We start from the raw sequence: 20,997 nt of genomic DNA, 5'->3' as shown, positions 1-20,997 counted from the left end.
TTTGAACTTCTATAATTTGTAAAATTTCAAACATATTTGGAGAAAAACAAATGTATACATTGGCTTTTATTTTTAAATACTTACCTTTCTTTTCATAGTCTACATGAGGTTTAATCATCACGAAAGTGTTTTGGGGAGGAAAGAAATACTGTATTTCCTTTTCAGCAACTTCCAATGAGTCACTTCCATACAATTGGTTGATAGGCAGACTTTCTTTTGCAAATCTTGCACATAAACTTTGAGGGAAAAAAGGTCCAGTTTAAAAAATGCTATTATAACTAACAATAAAATGCTAACAAAATAGCCTCTGGGGTCTTAAAGGCTTGTCTAAAGACAGTATCCATTTCAGTGAGGTGTCAGTGAAGTACATATGGAAAAGGTCCACCAGCCTGTGCTCTCCAAGGATTGCAAATATAAAATACAATGCAGAAGGCCTAGAGCTTAAGTTCTGAATACATGGTTTAGAGAAGGCTGTGGATGACAGTGAAAGCCCGAAATCCATTTTCAAGGTCCCTACTTGGCAGCGAGATCGCGGGCTCCATCAAGATGGTCTATTTGACAATAGACCAAGGATGTGAATAACCTTGCTACCAGAGAGGGCACTGGAAAGTGGATTACTGCCGATGTAGCATGGTTAAAATTAAAACCTTATAATTTTATCGTTTTGGGCCCATTTTAAATTTGTTCTGGGTTTTAATATTTTCTGCTTTCTTCTTGATTGAAGGTTTTCTCGGTTTAATTTTGTTATTATTATTTGGGGCGGGTTGTTTTCTGTTTTGTTGTATGTTTTTCTGCATCTGAAATCTTGAATAGGTAAATATATAAAGACAGAAACTGGATTATATGAAGAAGAGTACAACCCCAGGATTGGAGATAGCTTTATTAACAACCTGTGATATGCAGATTGCATAACCTATTTTTGCTGAAGGTGAGGAGGACTTGATGCACTTGCTGATAAAAATCAAGGATTTCAGCCTTCAGTATGGATTAGCTTTCAATGTAAAGAAGAGTAAAATCTTCACAACTGGACCAATAGCCTTGAGTAGTAATGCTGAAAGAGTCTATGGGCAAATCAGCTAATGATATAGCAAGCATACAAAGAAAATGGAAAGAATACACAGAGTCACTAGTGGTGAAAGAACTAGTTGACATTCACCATTTCAAGAGGTAGCATATGATCAAGTACCAGTGGTGCTAATAGAAGAAGTCCACTGAGGGCAATCATGAAAATCGCGGATCCAAAAATTGAGGGAATAATGATAGAAATATTTCACAAGTGGATGAAGCATTGGAAGCATTCACCTGTCAATGGCAAGAAATGTGGAAGAGAGCCACTTGACCAACTGACTGGAAGAGGCCCACATTTGTACCCATTCAAAGAAATATGACACTGTAGAATGCACTATTTTCAGAATAATATCATTAATATTATATGCTAGTAAATTTTTTCTGAAGATCATCCAATAATGGTTGCAGCAGTACATGGACAGGGAGCTTCCAGAAGTCCAGACCAGATTCAGAAGAGCATGTGGAATGAGGGATATCCTTACTGAACTCAGGTGGATCATGGCATGGCTAACAGGACAGAATATCACAAAGATGTTTACCTCTATTTTATTGACTATGCCAAGGCATTCCATTGTATGGATCATAACTATGGAACTATGGATAACTTTGAGAATAATGGCAATTTCAGACTCTTCATTGTGTTCATGTGGAATCTGAACACAGATCAAGAGGGAGTTGTGCAAATGGCACCAGGGACTATCACATGGTTTAAAATCTGGAAAAGTGTGCATCAGAGCTGTATCCTCTCACCATAATTTTTCAATCTGTATACTGAGGAAATAACCCGAGAAACTGTCTTATACGAAGACGAATGTGGCAGCAGGACTGGATATAGGTGTATTAACAACCTGTGATATGGAGATGACACAACCTTGCTTGCTGAGCGTGAGGAGGTATTGAAGCACTTGCTGATAAAGATCAAGGATGGCAGACTTCAGTGTGGATAAAGACTCAATGTAAAGAAGAGCAAAATATTCACAAGAGGACCAATAGGTAACAGCATGACAAATGGAAAAAAAAAAGGAAGTTGTTCATGATTTTGCCTTGCTCAAAACTACAATCAATGCCTATGGAAGGAGCAGGCAGGAGATCAAATTATGCATTGCTTTGGGTAAATCTGCTGCACAAGACCTCTTGAGAGTGTCGAAAGCAAGGATGTTGCTTTCAGGGCCGCATTGTGCCTGACCTAACCCAGGCATTTTCAGTTGTCTCATGTGCCTGTGAAAACTAGACATTGAAAAAGGAAAACGAAAAAAGAATTGATGCATTCAGTTACCGTGCTGGCAAAGTGTATTGAAAACAAGGTGGCGTTCCAAAAGAACAAACCACCCTGTGCAGGAAGAAGTACAGCCCAAATGCTCCCAGAGGCAAGGACAGTGAGACTTCATTTCACTTAACTTTGGACATGTGGTCATTTTTGATAAAAGAGAGGAAGTTGCTTGACACGATGGATTCACACAGTGGCTGTGTTAGTCTGGGTACATTAGAGAAACAAATCCATAGAAACCCATATTTATAAGAGAGAGTTTTATATAAACGGTAAGTGCACATCAAGAAAACATCCCAACCCAGTGCTGCCCAAGCCCACAAGTCCAGCATTAGCCCATATGTCCGATAGCAATCCACAAAGTCCTCCTCCATCTCACAAAACACACACAATGACACCAAATGCAGGAGGAAAGCTGAATCAGTGAGAGTGTAAGCATCTCAGCACTGGCAGGGGTCTCCAGACAGCTGCTCCAGCACCCAGAGTTGCATCGGGGTAGGTGCATGCGTCTTCTCTTCAGGGATGTCTTGTAGGAAGTGAGCCTTGCTGGCTGAAGCAGGGAACTGGGTAAGGCAACTGCACCCTGGTCCAACCATCAGAAAGCAGTAGACCTGAGAACTCGAAAGGCGAGGCTTACCAAGCCTTCAATTAACCCTACATGTGTTTATCGGCCAGGTTGGCACAATAAACTTTCATTATCTCAGTGGCTGAAACAATGGACTCCAACACAAGAACAATTTTGAGAATGGCGAAAAACTGAGCTGAGCTTCATTCTGTCGTATATGGGATCGTTAAGAGTGGCAAACAACTTGAAGGCACGTAACCCTAAAGACACCAGATCATTAACCCTGGATCCAGTACTCGGCAACCTTTGGCATGCGTCAGTGCCTCAGTAAGACGAGCATCCAGATTCACTTTGCCAGAAGAGGCAAGAGTGATACAGATGGGACTGGACAGCAGTGGCATTACTAGTGGTGCCTGAGGGGTGTGGATCACACAGGGGTACACTGTCCCAAAAGGTGACCCCAAAATGATTATCTACACCTTTTGTGTGTAAAACCTTATTATTTTTATAAAATATTACTGCCATCAGGAGGTCACTAGAAAAAGACATCATGTTTGGTCAAGTAGAAGGTCAGCAAGGAAGAGAAAGACGCTCAATGAGTGGATCGATGCAGTTGCTGCAACACTGGGCTCAGACATAGGACTGTGAGGAGGGCACTGAGTAGGGCATTGTTTCATTCTGCTGTACTTTGGTTTATCATGAACAGGAAATGACTCGATGGCACTGAACAGTAATAACCTTCACATCCATTTGAGCCACAAACTAAGCATCCCATCATCTTTTTTTTGTTGTTGCAAAACCTTGCATTATTTACATTGAGATTGGGCAGAGTATCCAGTCATGAGCAGTCTACTCCTTCCCTAAAAGAATCCATTAGCAAAAGGTACATGCTAGAGTCCATACCCCAAAATAAACATAAATCGAGCTCACATATAGAGTAGGGGGTGTAGAATGTCAATCCTACCTCGCTGGAGCTTGTTCTCTGGCTTCTTCAACCAACTTTGGTCCGAGTAAGTCTTTCCAGTGTTTGAAACCATTGTCTCTGAGTAAAACAAGGGCTAGAGATGTATCACTGTTCAAAGAGAAAAAAATACAACAAAAAGTTCGTGGAAATATGATTCAGTCACTAATTATGTAGAGCTAATTCACATTCTTTTGGTTAAGTAGATTGAAGTATGTAAAAAATAATCCTTTCATTTAGGGGTCTAAAATGAACTTTTATTGGTGTAATTGTAAGGATGTATTTGTGAAAGGATGGCAGTCAGGGAAGAAAGCCAAGTGAGGGACATTGTTTTTGATGAGTGGCTTCTATGTTGTTCCCTTGCTCTTGTTGATTGATTCGTCCTAGCTGGATTTCTGATTCAGCTGCGATTGCAGTGATTCTTCTGGAAGCACCAGAAACTTCAGAAATATCAAAGTCCCTCGGTTCTCTGCTCAGAGTTCATAATGCAGCAGAGCCTGGATTTCTACCATTCAATACAACTGGGCTCCGCTTACTTCATGCAGGGCCTTCTCATTGTTCCGGTGTCAATCCAGGAGTACTACAAAGGCCAGACATCTGAGCAGAGAATCAGGATGGGATGGGGCTTGGTAGAGAAGTAAACCCAGGACATGTCCACAGATGTGAGAAGCTAAACAGAAAGTCCCCGTTCTAACCCTGAGCTCCACTTCACCTGGTCATGTTTGTGACAAGCGCGTCATAGTAGTCTTCATGCTCGCATTCCTTGCAGAGCATTTGTGCTTCTTCATTTGATAAAACTATTTCTCTTTCCATTAGTATTTTAAAGCCTTCATTTTCAATAATTTCCAAGACATTGTCTAAGTAGAAAAAGTCCCAACATAAAATACAAACGTCCAAGTTATTGGCTACATACACAGTACATAATATAGTATCATGAATGTAATATATTCTTGCTCTCATTTAAATGTAAAAAATTCCCAAAATAGCTGGTTTCAAGTTAAGGCAAACAATACTTGTTAGCATTTCAAATTCTAGTGCTATTTCAAGTTTTTCATCACATAGAATTATTTTTTGTGTATACCCACACATGTACACCTGAAGACAATATTTGCTAAACCCAAACCAAGTCCATTGCCATTGCGTACATTGACTCATGATGGTAGGATCTCGTTGAATTGCTCCCATCAGGTTTCCAAAGCTGTGAATCTTCCCTAAACCAAACTGCCACATCTTTCTCCTGTGAGTTTAAACTGCCAGCGTTTCAATTAGCAGTCAAGAACATTCATTACTATGCTAGAAGGATTTCTAATAACCAAAATACCAATCTACACAATTATGCAAATTTTATACATACACTTGTATATTTAATATGCTTTATTCTCTTGTCCTTCCTTGAGGAGATGTGTATTGGTTAGATATGCAAAAACCCTTAGACAAGTTTTCCAACCTTTCCTCTCTTGCCTGCTTCCCATTATAGGGGCCCAGACATTCCAAGATTCACTTCCCATCATTCCTCTTGGGCAGTGTGGCAGCGTTATACAGATGGAGTCAGTGAGATATAAGGAAAGGTGCTTCTGGGACAGGTTTTGAGGGAGAACGCCTCTGCCCAAAAGCACCTCGGCTTTCTGCTTTTGGACAGAAGTCTCCAAGTTTGAGGGTGAGCAGCTCATTTAACTATATGCACAGTGTCCACAAGTTTTCTTTCTATAAAGAAAATAGATACAAAATGGCAAAGAGAGCTAAAAACAAAGTACATTCTTTTGAAGTATGTGTTTAATTATCTTCAGATAACTAAAAGATGAACTCTACTTATGCACTTAAATGGTAGAAAGTGAGACTTTTGAGGACTGTGGAAAGCATGAGGAAATGAAGAAATCTAAAGGCATCTGTTATAAATCTGATCACAAACAAAATAAAAAGTGTCAAACCTTATCAAATTAAAATGCATTCCAAAAAATGACAGCCATTTGTGTACTAAAACCTCAAAACACATTAAAACAAAAGTATAAGAAATTAGAACGGGGTGGGTTCGGTCTAGGGGAAAGAAATAAAAATCTGCTAAACACAAAAAATAATGAATTGGGGGTGGGGGGTTATTTATAACTGCTCCTGTGAGTTTTCAAGATTGCCATTCTATCAAAACAACAAGAAACTTCATTGCCATAGAGCACACTGTAACTCACAGTGACCTGTAAGACAAGGGACAACTGCTCTCTAGCGTGTCCGAGACTATGAGTCATCATTGGGGTACAAAGCCCTGCTTCCCCCTCAAAGAGGCTGATGGTTTCAAACTATGGACCTTGCTGTTACCCACACTGTAACCCCTGCACTACCAGGACTCGGGGTCAGAAAGCCCCATCTTTCTCTTCTTCCAATTTTTAATATTATAAAATAATTCTTCTAATGTTAATATCTAGCCTAATAAATTTGCAGGCTACAAAACGTTTTGTAAACTCTCTTAACCACACGCATGCTTTTCCGTCGTAATAAGCAATTGGTAAATTAACAGTCACTAAATTATTTATTTCAAGTCATTTGTTTTCCATTTTTGAATAATGCCATTTAATGTATTTAAACTAGCATTAGTTAAAATTCCATCTACAAAATAATTTACTTATGCTTTCTTACCTTTATTTTCTCTAAAGAGGTCTGGTCTAATTAATGCCAGTATCTTTTCCAGTTTCATGTTTTTCATTTTTTTAAAATCAGGAAATAAGATATTGATGGCCTTGTGAACATTAATTAAATCATATTCAACATCACAAAATTCAGATATTTGTTGTTTTTCCAAATATTCTTGTAAACTGCCAAAATTAAAAATATAATGTAAGATTATTATAACCTGAAGTTTAATAAACAATAAAACAAATGAAACTTAGAACATATCAATTAATAAATAAGTTGGAGATTAAAAGAAACAAGCAAATGTGAATTTCAAGTCAACTTGTATATATTTATCATGTCGGAGAATATGGTATTTAATTCAACACATTTAATTGAATCAATTTATATAAATATTAATTACAAATAGCATCACCAATTTTTTACTTTCTGAGAGACTAAACAAAGAAAATTTTTGATTTAAAGTTTTTATTTAAAATTAATTGTGCATCTTTCTTCTTTGTTGGGCTTCATAGATAGTTTTACATTTTTTATTAATTTGTTTCTTTGAACCAAGAGCATTTTGAGTTGTACAAACCCATTAAATATTTTCAAATAACTAAATATTACTTATTTCAAATTTTATTGGATTCTGATTAGTAAATATGAGAATAACTTTTTTTTCTTAAAAAAAAGCCTTGGTAAAGTTTGCTTTGTGAGTGTAGTAATCATCCATTTTTTAGTGCTGTTCCATGGAAAGAGAAGTGCCCTTTTTATTTTGAAGTCTTAAGATTGTATATATATTTGTGTAACATATATTACAGATCATTAATTAAATGCAGTTTTATGAAATGTAAACTTTTCACTACTATATGCCTTTATGCTCATGTACTAGCAGTATATAGATATGTCTCCCAAATTTCTTATTTTTAAATTTATTTTTAAATACAACTATGTATTTCTCAGTTACACTGGTTGGATTAAATCACTACATCTTGTTTCATTGTGCTCTTCTTCATCAATTTAACACTCTTACCATTCTAGTCTAGTATTTCTAGGTTCTTTGGGTCCTTGTTTTCCTGACATCCTTTTATTTTCATTTCACTTTCTGTGTTTCTTGCAAACATAGTATAGATGAGAACATGTTTTTAAAAACACATATTTTTGAAAAACTTGTAATTGATCCAAAAGTTGCAAAACCTAAACAATGAACTCCCACCAGTCAACTGTTTACATTTTGCCATTTTCCCCATACTTTCTGTCACTGCTCTTTTTCTCTGTGTGTGTGTGTGTGTGTGTGTGTAAACAAAACTATTTGAAATTAAATTGAAGTCATTTTAGCCATTCACCCTTAAATGCAAGTAGTTCAGAAAATTTCACATTGGTATAAACTGTCTCCTAAACCATTCATATTCAAATATCACCAATTTCACAAATTCTGTCTAATAGGTTTCTACTTTTGAACTCTGAATCCAGGATCACACCCTGCACTTAGCTCTCCTGTGTCTTAGCTTCCTTTAATCTCAAACAATTTCTCAGTTTGTTTTGTTTCTTTCACGCTACTAGTATCTTTACAGGCTCTAAGCCAGATATTTTGTGGTGTCCTTCATCTGGGATAGGAGCCCTGGTGACTTAGTGGGTTACACATTGGGCTACCAGCCACAAGGTCAGAAGTTTGAAACCATCAGCTGCCCCATGAAAGAAATACGAGGCTTCCTATTTCCGTGAAGAGTTACAGTCTTGGGAACCCACAAGGGCAGTTGGATTTTGTCTTCTAGGCTACCTGTGAGTTGGACTTCACTCGCTGGCAGTGAGTGTTTACTTCCTCTGGGATGTACCCAATTGTTTCCTCAAGATGAGATGAAAATAGTGAATTATTGGTAGGGATATTACGTATGTGATGTTGTATCCTTTTTGGTACATCAGCGTAGAAGGTACAAAATGTCCATTCCCCCCTAATATGGGTGACACTAATATTATTTGAAATGGTGTAAATATTTTTACATCTGGTTTTAGCAGGCTTTGAGGATTCTTGTGTAAATCCATTATTGCTCTGGTGGTCTTCACTTGAGTTCAGTGTTTGCTTTTAACATTGTTTAATCTTTCCTCCAAACTCAGAACACACTGCTGAGTAGATTCTGACTCTCAGCAACCCTATAGAACCGAGTAGAAATGGCCCCATCGGTTTCTAAGACCACTACTCCTCCAGGGCTCCTTTCATTCAGTTTTAGTGACATTCCCCAGATTGCTTACTGCTGCTATCCTGACTTCTCCTCATTTTCGGTCTATACTTTGAGCTATTTATCACATCTGATTTTCCACACCATTCATTCAAGTCTCAAATAACTATCCAAGATTCTAATTCTCTTCTGAATCTCTGGCTGTAATCAGAATTTTGGATGATCTTAAGCAAAGTTCATCTATTGAAAAGTACTGAAAGGACTAAGGTCAGAATGTTCCTTAGAGGCAAAGATGGCAAGACTTCATCGAACGTGCTTTGGACATGTGTCAGGAGAGACCAGTCCCTGCGGAAGGACAGCATGCTTGCTAAAGTGGAAGGGCCGTGAAAAGAGGGAGGTCCTCAATGAGATGGATCGACACAGTGGCTCAATCAATGGGCTCAGGTATAGGGATAATGATGAGGATGGCACAGGACCATGCAGTGTTTTGTTCTATTGAGCTGACCATAATTGTGGGTCAGCGACAATTGATGTCCCTAGCAACAACAATCAGAATTCGAATAATTCAAATTAGAAAGCAATCTGTGAGTGTGCTGTACACGTATCTCCAGCATCATCATCATCATCATCATCATTTACAAATCCATCGGTTTCTAACTGTTCTCATTCACTGGACATATATTTGATTTTTGTGTACATATTTCCCTGGTGCTAGGCTCCTTTAGATGGGTAGTATTTTTCCTTGTTGGCTCATTGGAATTTAAGGCTGGTTATTAGAGAATTAAGTGGTGGAACATCTGTTGACAGAAGGCCAAGTGACTGTGCGCTTCTCTAGGTTATGTGTTGTGCTGTAGAAGCCAACAGACTGTCATTTCTCTAAACAACAACTAGGGAAAACCTAGCATAGAGAACTTCAGGGACAGAAGATCTAGTAATATCATTGTCCTCTCTCTTGGCATTTCTGGGATCAGGAAGGCCCAGCCAGTGAAGTCCAATGTCAAGCTTTCCCTTGGACATCACATGTCTGTGCTATCTCTTCCTAGGGTTTGTGGTATGTGCCCGGGTTCTTGTCTCCTGGGCTCAGATCTTTCCTCCAGATAGGCACTAATCCCCTGCAGGAGGAAACACTTCATCATTTTCTGCAGTCTTTTGTTGAGACCCTAAGTAGTGGAACAGATAGGCCTTCAATCGCAGGGAGAACCACCCAAGAACCACTGCCACATGCCACCTGGGTCCATAAACTGGGAGCCTTCATCTCTGCAGGGATAACCAACTTCACAAAGACCTGGGACTCTGCTAGCCTGGACCGAGCTCATGTCCGTGGAGCCAGCTGCTGTCAACTATAACTAACACAATGAAGAGTAAACTGCGCTCCATTGGACTTTCCATGGCGATCGTCTTCCAGAGGCCGATTGCCAGGGATTTCTTCTGAGGTGCTTCTGGGTTCGTTTCAATCACCCAAGTGCTTAGCCAGGTGCACCACCAAGAGACTCCATCCTGTTTATGAGCAGCACCTGTCAATGTGCTGTTCCGTTAACTTCCTTCCCTGCACTCCCACCAAACCCTGGAGAGTGAGGATGCTGTGAAGTAGGGGAAGAGGGTGGCAATAAAGAGTGGAAGCAAACAACTGTGTAAATTACTCATGTGAATTATTGTCTTTCTTTTTTTTATTTTTTTTTATTCTAGGTTCTAAAAGATGTGGTGGATGTGCATTGCACCTGCGCCCCAGCTCCATAACAAGAGATGTAAAACTTTATGCCGAGATGTGGCCACTGATGAGGTTCATTAAACACAGATCAAGGACAAGTGAAATCTCTTAGTGGGTAAAGCACTTGGCTGACAACCATAGGTCGGCAGTTCAAACTTGCCGGCAGCAACACCGGGGAAAGATGAGGCTGTCTTCTCGTGTAAAGATTTACAGCCTGGGAGACTCCATATCAGGTCCCGAGGAGACAGCATTGACTTGAGGGCAGTGCATTTGTTTTTTCCTTGATTGTTTGCTTAACTGTCTTACATAAGCTCCATACGATGCTGGGTAGAGCACAAGGATGGCGACAGTGGGATTGGGTTGAGAAAGATTATGAATGAGCCCAAGTTACTCCTCCAGCTCTGGACTCTAATGCCAGACTAGTGTGCTTCACTCTAGAGATGCTCCCCCAAGCAGGGGACATTCTTTACTCTAATCCTCTTCACACATATTTTCAGGGCAATCCCAGCCTTGCTGAATGCACAAACTCATGAAGTTGGCTGTAAAATATATTTGGACTTCATAATAAAAGTATTTTGATCTAGGGTTGCAAGATTTGGACTTTATAGTTCACTACTCAATGCCACATGATAAATATTACATTTCTGAGCCTTGAGCTACCTGTTCTGTCCTTTATTTGTCTTCGCAAATGTTACACTTTCTTCGACTTCAGGGCTGTCTTCATTTGGTTCTTCAAATTGGATCTCTGCTTCAGCCTCTTCAAAGGAAGTCTGCTGATTTCCTTGAGAAATAACTAGAATATCGCTCAAAGCAGTTGTCATAAAGGAGACGTAATCTTCAAATTCAGGCTACAAAATAGAAGGACAAATTGTTGATTGACTTTCGCTTCCTCAGCTGGGTGAACTGAATTAGTAGCAGTATCTAAGTCAAATGAAATGTACCCTTTCATGATACGAGGCAAGAAGTTATCCTGAAAAGTATCTGAAGGTTAAAGGCTCGCAGATTGCAAGGATTGAGCGTAATGATAGTGTAATAGCACGGTTCTCAAACTGTGCTCATCCTAGTCAGCCGGAGCCCTTTCAACCGATCACTGAAGCTCCAGCTCACCGTTTTGACTCACTAAGTTTTGGGTAGACCTCAGAAACTGAGTTTCTAAAAAGTTCCCAGATGCTGACACAGCTGGTCCAATCCTTTCTTGTTACATAGATGGAAGGCAGGGCCAGGATAAGGGCTTTGACCTGTTTTATTCTAGTTTGTGAACTTGCATTATCAGTTCCAATATACTCAATCAGATTCAGATTCACCTTGGGAATCTCAATTCAGAATCATCTCAATTCTGATTCAGCATATCTGGGGAAGAAATGTAAATTCAAAGGATCGAACCAGAATGAACGGGCCAGAAACCCTGGTCCAGAGAGAATGTTTTGAGTGATGCATTTAGTTCTAGGAAGTGCTGTCCAAAGAGCTTTCAGGGACATGCCTTTCTGTGCCTGAACAACATGGTAGCCATATTGTAACAGCTAGAGAATCCTTGGAATGTGGTTCCTGTAATGAAGACACTGCATTTTTTATATTATCTCATCTTACTCATTTAAATTTAAATAGCATATGTATCAAGAGCCTTCTATATGGGACAGGCATTTCTAGAAGCTATGTTTCTTGTGTACTAAGTCAGTCCACTTCTCAAGGCACACCACTACCTGTATTACATAAGTCAAGTGCAGGAGAATTAAAGAAAATGGCTTCTGAGAAAGACCTTTGAGTTGATAAAGGATATAGCTTTTCTCTGCAGCTTACAACAAGAAATCTTCAACCTAGGACATAAATATATAGGGAAGGGTTAGGTATTAATTTCCAGAAAGACTTGGACACCTTGGAATAAAGAGATTATCACACCACATAATTATGAGGATGGGGCAGGTCCAGGCAGTATTTTGCCCATAGGGTGGCTATGACAGCTGCCATTAGCATCATCATGACACTGACACCAAAAAGGACACTTGTAATTTATTTGGTTGGTCAGACTCACTGATTTTTCTATAATGGAGATCTAAAGCTTATGGTATTTGAAAAAACATACCAACTTGTTTTGTTTTTTTTACTTTCTTACCTCATCTGCCATTTGGCTGTAGAAGTCTCTAACAAATTCTTGGCTGAGCCATCTCCTATCCCCTGCTTCTATGACAAATCCTCCCTCTGTAATCTTCAGTTGGAGAGTTAAGGTCAGATCCGGAAGTGTTGTGGGACCACATGCAAGACAAGACAGTTATTTCCTGTGCTTAACAAACCACCTAGATTTGAGTAAGTTTTAAGTAAAGACTTCAGCATGATCCATAGATTTTTTTAAGTTGCTCAAAAACATATAAACAAAAAAGGCCTGCTTGATTCATGCCCTCCAGGAACATGGATTTTCAAGGCTTGTTAAAGAGGTTAACAGCATTTCTGTTTTATGTGGACAGCCTCTAAATCGTTCTAACCAGCTGGATTCCAAGGAGGAACACAGCATTCTGGATAGCTCCCCAAAACATAAATTTGCAAGCACCTTTTAAACTACTATTTTCAAAATTATTTTAAATTTCTTTGTTTTTAAAGTCCTCAATTGTTAAAACTATAACATATACTCTAGAATATCTTGCATTTATAGGATATGGTTTTCGTTTAAATAACACCTCAGGGCAGTAGTTTCGAGGATGACCCCAGAAGACTGGATTCCCTGAAAATTTTAAATTTTCTCTTGCATTTTTACTCTTTTTTTTGGCATTTTTACTCTTATGATCAGGACTCTTCTAGAGAATCTTAGATCAAAGCACTCAGTAATCAAAGCACTTCTGGTCTTAGGGGAAAAGAGAGATTTGTTCATAGATGTAATTAGGAGTCCCTTTCATTGATTCTGCCTATCTCTTACTCCCCTGCTTCCTCTGTTGCTCGAGGTGAGTAAAGACTGATTGTGTGGCACAAATGGCTGTGTGCAAGCTGATAAGATTCCAGACATTGCATAGCCCACTAGGAGGTAGGATCGAAGCACTCCGCATGACATTAACTGAGATGTTTCATGAAACCATAATGGTAAACCTCCGGAAACTCAAAACTATGAAAACAAATCTCATTGGGTATTTGGTTGAACATAAATAATATCAGCAGCTGCACTTTTACTGCTGTTGGTATGCATACATCTATTGTTTGTTGTTGTTGTTGTTATAAATATATCTATTATACAACTTTTACAAAGTCAACCAGTTACAGATGCACAACCTATTGACACCAATTACTCCAGGCAGTTGCGCAACTTTTCTCTTTAATCAATGCAAATTTACCATCAACATCAAGTGAATTGAAACTCAATCGTCCAAAAACAATGCCGCTCACTCCTCCTCCCACCCTAGTGATCAATAATAAACTTTTGTTCTTACACGTTCGCCCACTCCTTTCTTTTTTACATAACTGTGCAATATTTTCCCTTTTGTGATTGACATATTTCACTCAGAGAAGTCTCCAAGCTTTGCTGTATCCTAAATCAGGACTTCATTTCTCTTTCTGAGTATTACTCCATGGTATATGAAAGGACTTCAAAAAATGGAATTATGAAACAATAGAAATTATGCAGAAGTATTTTGAGGCCCACTCATATCTATTACACATTTTGCTTACTCATTTATCTGTTGACGGGCCTTGGGTTTATTCCAGATTGAACGGTTATGAATAAGGCTACAATGAACACCGGTGTGCAGAGGGGTTTTGCGTTGCTGTTTTCAAATCTATTGCTCTTGTTCCTACTAATGGAATTGTTCAGTTACATGATTGTCCTCCTTTCAGTTCTTTAAAGAACCATCACAATGTTTTCCACAAGGACTGTACCATATTGAAAGGCTAAACCATTTTGCATTCACACACGCAATAACAGTTCCAATGTGACCACATTCACCAATATTTGTTATTTTCACTCAAATTTTTAAATTTTAGCCACTAGAGTGGGAGAGAAATTGTATCCCATTGTCATTTTGATTTTCATTCTGTGATGGCAAGAAGAAGTATATTTTCATGAATTTGTTGGCCATTTGAATAGCCTTTTTTTGTGAAATTTCTACTCAAGTCCTTCATCCACTTTTTGAGTTTAGTTGTAGGTTGTGGAAGTTTTAGATACATTTAGCTAATACATTATTATCAAACATTTGTTTTGTGAAGATATTCTCTCAAAGGGTAACTTGTCTTCACTCTTTTGGTAAAATCTTTTAATAAACAAAAATATATCATTGTTATGAGGTTCTATTTATTTTATATTTTGCTGTTCATGCTTTTATTGTTATACTTTTTATATTAGACTTCGTTAGAAGCTAGACTGGACAGTCTGCTCTCTGAATTATGTTCTAAGAATTTTATGGTTTTAATCTTAATTATTAGGTCTGAAGTCCATTTTGATATTTGTTTAACACGGGATGAAGCATCAACCCTCTTTCACCTTTCTGCATCCAATTTTCTCCACATCATTTATTGAAGACTCTTCTTTCCCTATTTTAATACCCTTGTCAAAATATCAATTGATTTTTAAAATATAAATGTATAGGTTTATTTCTGGATTTTTAATCCTATCCTAAACATCTAGATGTCTATTAGTATACCAATGACAGGTTGTTTTGATTATTCTACCTGTAAAATAAATTTTGAGATCAGGATACAGGTTTAGGGGATTTCTTGACAATCGATATAAAATTGAAAATTGGTTTTTCCATTTCTGTACAGAAGCCAGTTGAAATTCTGTTGAATATTTTACTGGAGTTTAATCAATGCTAATGCAGCAACAACTGCAGAGTGAAATTCATGATAAATTTCTCGAGAAATATACAGCCCTTCCACAGGCCACATACAGCTCACCACCTATTTTATAAGGAAAGTTTTATTGGAATGCAACTGTGCCATTTATTTAGATAGTGCCTATGGAAGTTTTTTAAAAAGAAATCATTTTATTGGGGGCTCATACAACTCTTATCACAATCCATCCATCCATCCATGCGTCAAGCACATTCATACATTTGTTGCCATCATCATTCTCAAGACATTTTCTTTCTACTTGAGCCCTTGGTATCAGCTCCTCATTTGCCCCCTCCCTCCCCCACCTTCCCTCCATCCATCCCCCTTGATAATTTATAAATTATTGTTATTTTTTCATGTCTTGCACTAACTGATGTCTCCCTTTACCCACTTTTCTGTTGTCCAGCCTCCTACGAGAGGCTTATAGTTTTTGTGATTGGTTCCCCCTTTCTCTACCCCCCCCCCTTCCCTGACCATCCTGGTATGACTGCTGTCAATATTGGTCCCACGAGGTTTGTTTATCTGTCCTGGATTCCCTGTGTTTCCAGCTCTTATCTGTGCCCAAGTACATGCTCTGGTCTAGCCAGATTTGCAAGGTAGAATTAGGGTCATGATGGGCAGAGGGGGTAGGAAGCATTAAAGAACTAGAAGAAAGCTGTATGTTTCATCGGTGCTATACTGCACCCTGACTGGCCCATCTCCTCCCTGTGACCCTTCTGTAAGGGGATGTTCAATTGCCTACAGATGGGCTTTGGGCCTCAACTCCTCACTCCCTGTCTCATTTCTTGATATTATGTTGGAAGTAAGCAGCAAAGACAATATATTCTGCAAAGTCTAAAATAGTTACTATCTCGCTCTTTACAGAAACTGACTTAGAATAAAATTTTCCCTTTGAAAAAAATATTTTGGCTTCAAGGCAAAACATTCAGTGCTTCCTTAAGCTATCACGTATCTACATATTTTTAACAACAGAGGGGGGAAAAAAAAACAAGCCAAGTGAACTATTAACAAGATTGCTTTGCTAATAATTAAACATTAAATGTATGTAATTTAAGCTAATATAAAATACACAACTTTTACAATTTATATATAATACTGGTAGATGACTGGCAGGATTACTTAAATAAAGGTGTATGAATAGATGGAGCCATTTAGACAGATGGAAAATATTCAAAATGTTTAGGTCATTTAGCACGGGCAGTTTATTATGTTTGACTTTACTCTAAAGGATAAACTTGTCTTCAAATTGACAATTAAGAGCTACTGAGTGGTGCAGGGTAGCCCTGCTGGTAGAATGGCTCAGGCATTATGCTGTACTCAGAAGATGGGTGGTTCTAATCAATCAGCCACTTTGAGGGAGAAAGACGAGGCTATGTGCGCTAGTGAAGACTTACAGTTTCAGAAACCCTGCAGAGGGTCCTATGAGCTCGGATCGGCTTGATGACAGTGTGTTTCCTTTTTGGTTTGGGTGGTTAAAATAGTTCATGTGATTGGTTACGAACTGAAAGGCGGGTTCCTTGAAAGAAAGGTACCTTGGAAACCTGCTTCCAAACATGAGCCTGCTCCATTGTGATATACGTGCCTTGTCACAAGTTAGCACTGACTCGGTGGCACCCAGAGCGCCACAATGAATTCAACTCATTGCTGAAAACAACAGTGAGATATCACCTTACACCGACACTTTTGGCAAAATTCAATGAAACAGAAAATAACAAATGCCGGAGAGGCTGTGGAGAGGTGGGAATGCTTTGACCTGGCTGGAGGGTCTGCAGCATTGCATAACCATTGTGAGCGCAAGTACAGCACGTGCTCACACAAATGCAAACCCAAGGCCCTTACGACCCAGCCATCTCTCTACTGGGGACATACTCTAAGGAAGCCAAGATGGAACACAAACAGACCGATGTACACCTGCGTTCATTGCCGCAATTTCCACAAGAGAGAAAAACAGAAACAACGGAAACCCCAACTCCAGAGGAACGGATCAACACGCTCTGGTTTGTTCATAGCACTCCATGTCAGGTCTCAATAAAATCCATGACAACTCTTGTCAACACCACAAGACATGGACAAAACTGGAGAGCATTGCACTTAGCAAATTCAATCTTACTATGATCAATATCTAATATCGCCACTGCTCTGAGGAAAAATGAAGAAGAAGAACCATGGTCTATACATCAAAGACAGGACTTTGATGACTGTGAGGAGGCCAGAGACAGAGGTGGGAAAAGGGAGAGGAGAGGGCTGCGGTGGTGGTGGGGTGGGGGCAAAAAGTGGGGAGTTTAACAGGAAAACATAAATGAACTAAAACATAATAAAATAAAATAAAAATTGCTCCATGGGGGAAAATCCCTCTAGGTTCCTTTCCGCTCAGATCTAACTGTTGGGCTCCATGGATGTGGGGCCTTCAGTGACGTACAAGTTCATTTCCAACATGTGGGGGGTGGAATTCAAATCATGGCCACACCAGATTGCTTACTTTTATCCTAATTTCTTCATTTTTTCTACTGGCCACAGCATCTGGTTTGATGATCACAATAGTGTACTGCTCCTCTAGGGAAAAAGATAGAACAATTTCACATTCTTGATAAAAATGCCGGATAATGAACAGTTTAGCAATTAGAATGGTAAATCTTTAATGCCCGGTGTTTTGATCCATTGATGAAAGTTTTTGTCTTATGATGGCATTTCAACTACCAAAGATTTGCTACTGAGAATCAAAGCAAGGTTTCTATATTTGTGCACAGGGCAAAAATTCACAAGAGGTTTTAGTCAAAAATGAAAAAGCTTAGTAAACAGACATGGGTTGGTTTTCACGAGAGTTTAATTAACAGTATTCCCACTCATGATCCATCTAGCTCATTATCTCCAAAAGTGAGGAGTTAACTCTCCATTGTGCAAGGAAATTTCACAAAGTGGCTAATGCTGTCATCTTCAGATTTATGTGCACACACGTGTTAAGTTTTTCATTCAAGATAATGTACTGGGCATGCTCACTTGTCTTCCCTTCCTCCACAAAACAAACCAACACACATTCACAGCAAAAGCACACAGTGTTGGCTGCAGAGAAACCAGCGGCATGCATTATCATGCAAGAAGTTCTCTGAACAAGCTTTTGAATACTGCAGGATGAAATAAGAACCACTGTCCAGATTAGTCATCCAAGTGTAATCTGACCGTAATTTATCTGGACAGTTCCCTGATGAGAGCATTACCAGTTTTCGCTGTGTCAAAAATGCAGCAATTAACATCAATGTGCAGAAAAGTCTTGCCATTATTTTTAAATCAAATTAATCTACCTTCAGTTTCAACTTGTGGTTCTACAGCAGCTTCTGCATCTGAGTCTATCAGCATAATTTCATTGTGCTATTGAAAAGAAACGCAAGGAAAACACAATTATGTTCTAATATGATGGCATAAGAGTGTTTAGAAGTTTTGATTATAGTAAATATGTATAAGCCAGGACATGCAAGGTAAAATGGAAGGGAACTTCCTCCCTGTGCCCCTGCCCTGCCCCCAGCAGCTTTCCACTGAAATATCTAAACAACACATGTGGACTAAGTCTGTGGGGAATCCCCTCTGGTCATTGACCAGGGATGTGGAGCTAGCTGACAGAGAACATCGCAAAGAGGATTCATGCAGATGTAGTTAGGTTAAACTGTAACGCTAATGTATCATTTGTTCTCTTGTTTCACCCATTTTAAATTTGTTCTGGTTTTCAATTGAGGTTTTCTCTGTTTTATTTTGCGATTGTTGTTGTTGTTGTTGTCGTTTGAGTATGTTTTAAAAATTTGTAATCTAGTATAGGTAAATGTATAGAGCCAATAACTGAATTCATAGTTTCTTAGGGTTATGGCAGGGGAGGTTGGGGGAAAGGGAAAGCTAACAATAATTTGTACAAAAATGAAGTAAATGTTCTACAATTGATTATAGTGATGATTGCACAACTCTTTTCATTATGTTTAAGACATTGAATTGTATGATGTGTAAATTATATGTAAGTATTTTTTTAAAAAGAGAAGTGCTCCAAGAGTAAAATAAGGAAGAAGAGATTAACAAATAAGAAAGCAGTAAACAGATGATTTGGAAGAAAAACCCTGGCAATTTACTTCTAAAAATTAATCCCTGAAAACCTTATGGAGTATAGTTCTACTTTGACATACCATATCATGGATTGAATTGGATCCTCCTAAAATAGTGTCAACTTGGCTCCGTCAAGATGTTCAATGTTTGGAAGTTATGTGATGCTTTAATTTTACAGTTATGTGAGAATGTAATCAGATCCCCATAACGTGATCTGATGTGATCAGCCAACTAATTGTAAGGGGATTAGCGTGTGATATGCAACCTTTTACTCATGTCACAGCCCTAATAGGGAGTGTGGTTTGTACCACTTTTTATCTTATAGGAGAGACTAGGAGGGGCTTACTACCACAAATAAGGAAGAGCTGGGGAAAAATGGTTCCTTTGAAGATGGGATTTCTGTGCTGAGAACCTCTTAGATTCAAAGGAAGAGTGATACCAAAACACGTAGAGATCTCCGAGGACACCAGCCCCCTTTTGTGAAACAGACACGGGGCCTTACCCTCAGAGCCAGCAGAGAAAGAAAGGCTTGCCCTAAAGAGAGTGCTCAGAATTTGGACTTCTAGCCTCCTAACTGTGAGCAAATCAGTCCCTGTTTCTCCAAGTTACCCAGTTGTGGTTACTTCTGCATGTAGATGTATGTAGATGACTAATAAAGACCCCAGAGGTCAGCTGACCTGACAATAATTTTTTTGGTTTAGGGAACACCTTGTTATTATGTTAAAGTTCAAAATGGCATTTACTAAATTTCAAGCTCCATCCCGGACAATAACTCTTGTAAATTAGAAACAAAAGATACCTTCGTAACATTGAAACAATATTTTTTCAAACCAATCGCCAATATTCTACGGAGAGTAAAACACTAGGGAGCATAAGGATTTTTAACTCCCAGGGATTCCTTGAATGTGATGCTATGATATTGTGAACTAATTGGGAAGTTTTACATATTATTTTGATAAGAAAATGCACAGATTCAGATTCTCAATGTAATAAAGACACCCCCCAACAAGAAAAAAATTGGAAATCACTCTGCTGAAAATATTTGTTTTTATAATAATTACAAATGAGATCAATGTAGTAGGTATAACCTCAAATTAGCCATGCTTTTAATTTGTTGGAGCTGTCCTGGCCTGTAAGTCAGTCACTGACCAAATAAGTTTGCTTGAACTCTTAAAATGAGGTTGGCCTCGACTAAGATGTGTTATGAGTCAGAATTGACTTGATGGAAGCTGGGATTTTGCAGTTGCTGTTTTTAATCAGTGTAGAATATGCAGCAAATTTTACAAATTTAGTATCAAAAAAGGCAAAACCTCCAAACTATTAATATTTTATGTTTATATTGAGTGCATAGTTAAATGAAGACTCAAATTTAAATTTTGAGTATACTGGTTGGCTCATCTATATCCTTCAGTCAATTTCACCTGTGTCTTTGTACTGTTTTTACTATGACAACTAGGGAATTTTAAATGACATGATATATTCTGATTGTGGCTTGCATTCTGTCACCATTGGGCAGGGCTGTGCTAGGCTATTTCATTAGACAAGTTCTTCCTTACAAATCCGGCTAGACTGGAGCATGCACACTGGTACAGAGAAGAGCTCTCAACACACGGGATCCTGGAGAGATAAACCCCTCAGGAACAATAATGGGAGTAGCAATACCATGAGGGTAGAGGAAAAGTGGGGTGAAGGGGGAGAAAGGGGTAACCAATCATAATGATCGATGTATAACCCGCACCCCCACCCCCACCCCTGAGG

The 20,997-nt window shown here is 38.7% G+C and overlaps 1 protein-coding gene across 1 annotated transcript in view; it reads right to left on the bottom strand.

Annotated features, from left to right (window-relative positions):
* Nucleotides 1–20,997, bottom strand: part of NME8 (NME/NM23 family member 8) — a 57,086-nt gene that overhangs the window by 24,948 nt on the left and 11,141 nt on the right. Inside the window, exons 6-13 of the mRNA XM_004708156.2 lie at nucleotides 18,456–18,522; nucleotides 17,636–17,709; nucleotides 12,461–12,553; nucleotides 11,011–11,198; nucleotides 6,490–6,665; nucleotides 4,574–4,718; nucleotides 3,865–3,972; nucleotides 85–236 (exon numbers count right to left, since the gene is read on the bottom strand). Of these exons, the coding sequence (XP_004708213.1) occupies nucleotides 85–236; nucleotides 3,865–3,972; nucleotides 4,574–4,718; nucleotides 6,490–6,665; nucleotides 11,011–11,198; nucleotides 12,461–12,553; nucleotides 17,636–17,709; nucleotides 18,456–18,522 (1,003 nt within the window). The remainder of the gene's footprint in view (nucleotides 1–84; nucleotides 237–3,864; nucleotides 3,973–4,573; nucleotides 4,719–6,489; nucleotides 6,666–11,010; nucleotides 11,199–12,460; nucleotides 12,554–17,635; nucleotides 17,710–18,455; nucleotides 18,523–20,997) is intronic.

The sequence above is a fragment of the Echinops telfairi genome, unplaced genomic scaffold (assembly GCF_000313985.2).
Source record: "Echinops telfairi isolate 266 unplaced genomic scaffold, ASM31398v2 ScPeMD7_7;HRSCAF=31, whole genome shotgun sequence".
In the NCBI taxonomy this organism is placed as follows: Eukaryota; Metazoa; Chordata; class Mammalia; order Afrosoricida; family Tenrecidae; genus Echinops; species Echinops telfairi.
The sequence above is the reverse complement of the archived record's forward strand: the minus strand, read 5'-3'. Positions and strand labels throughout refer to the sequence as shown.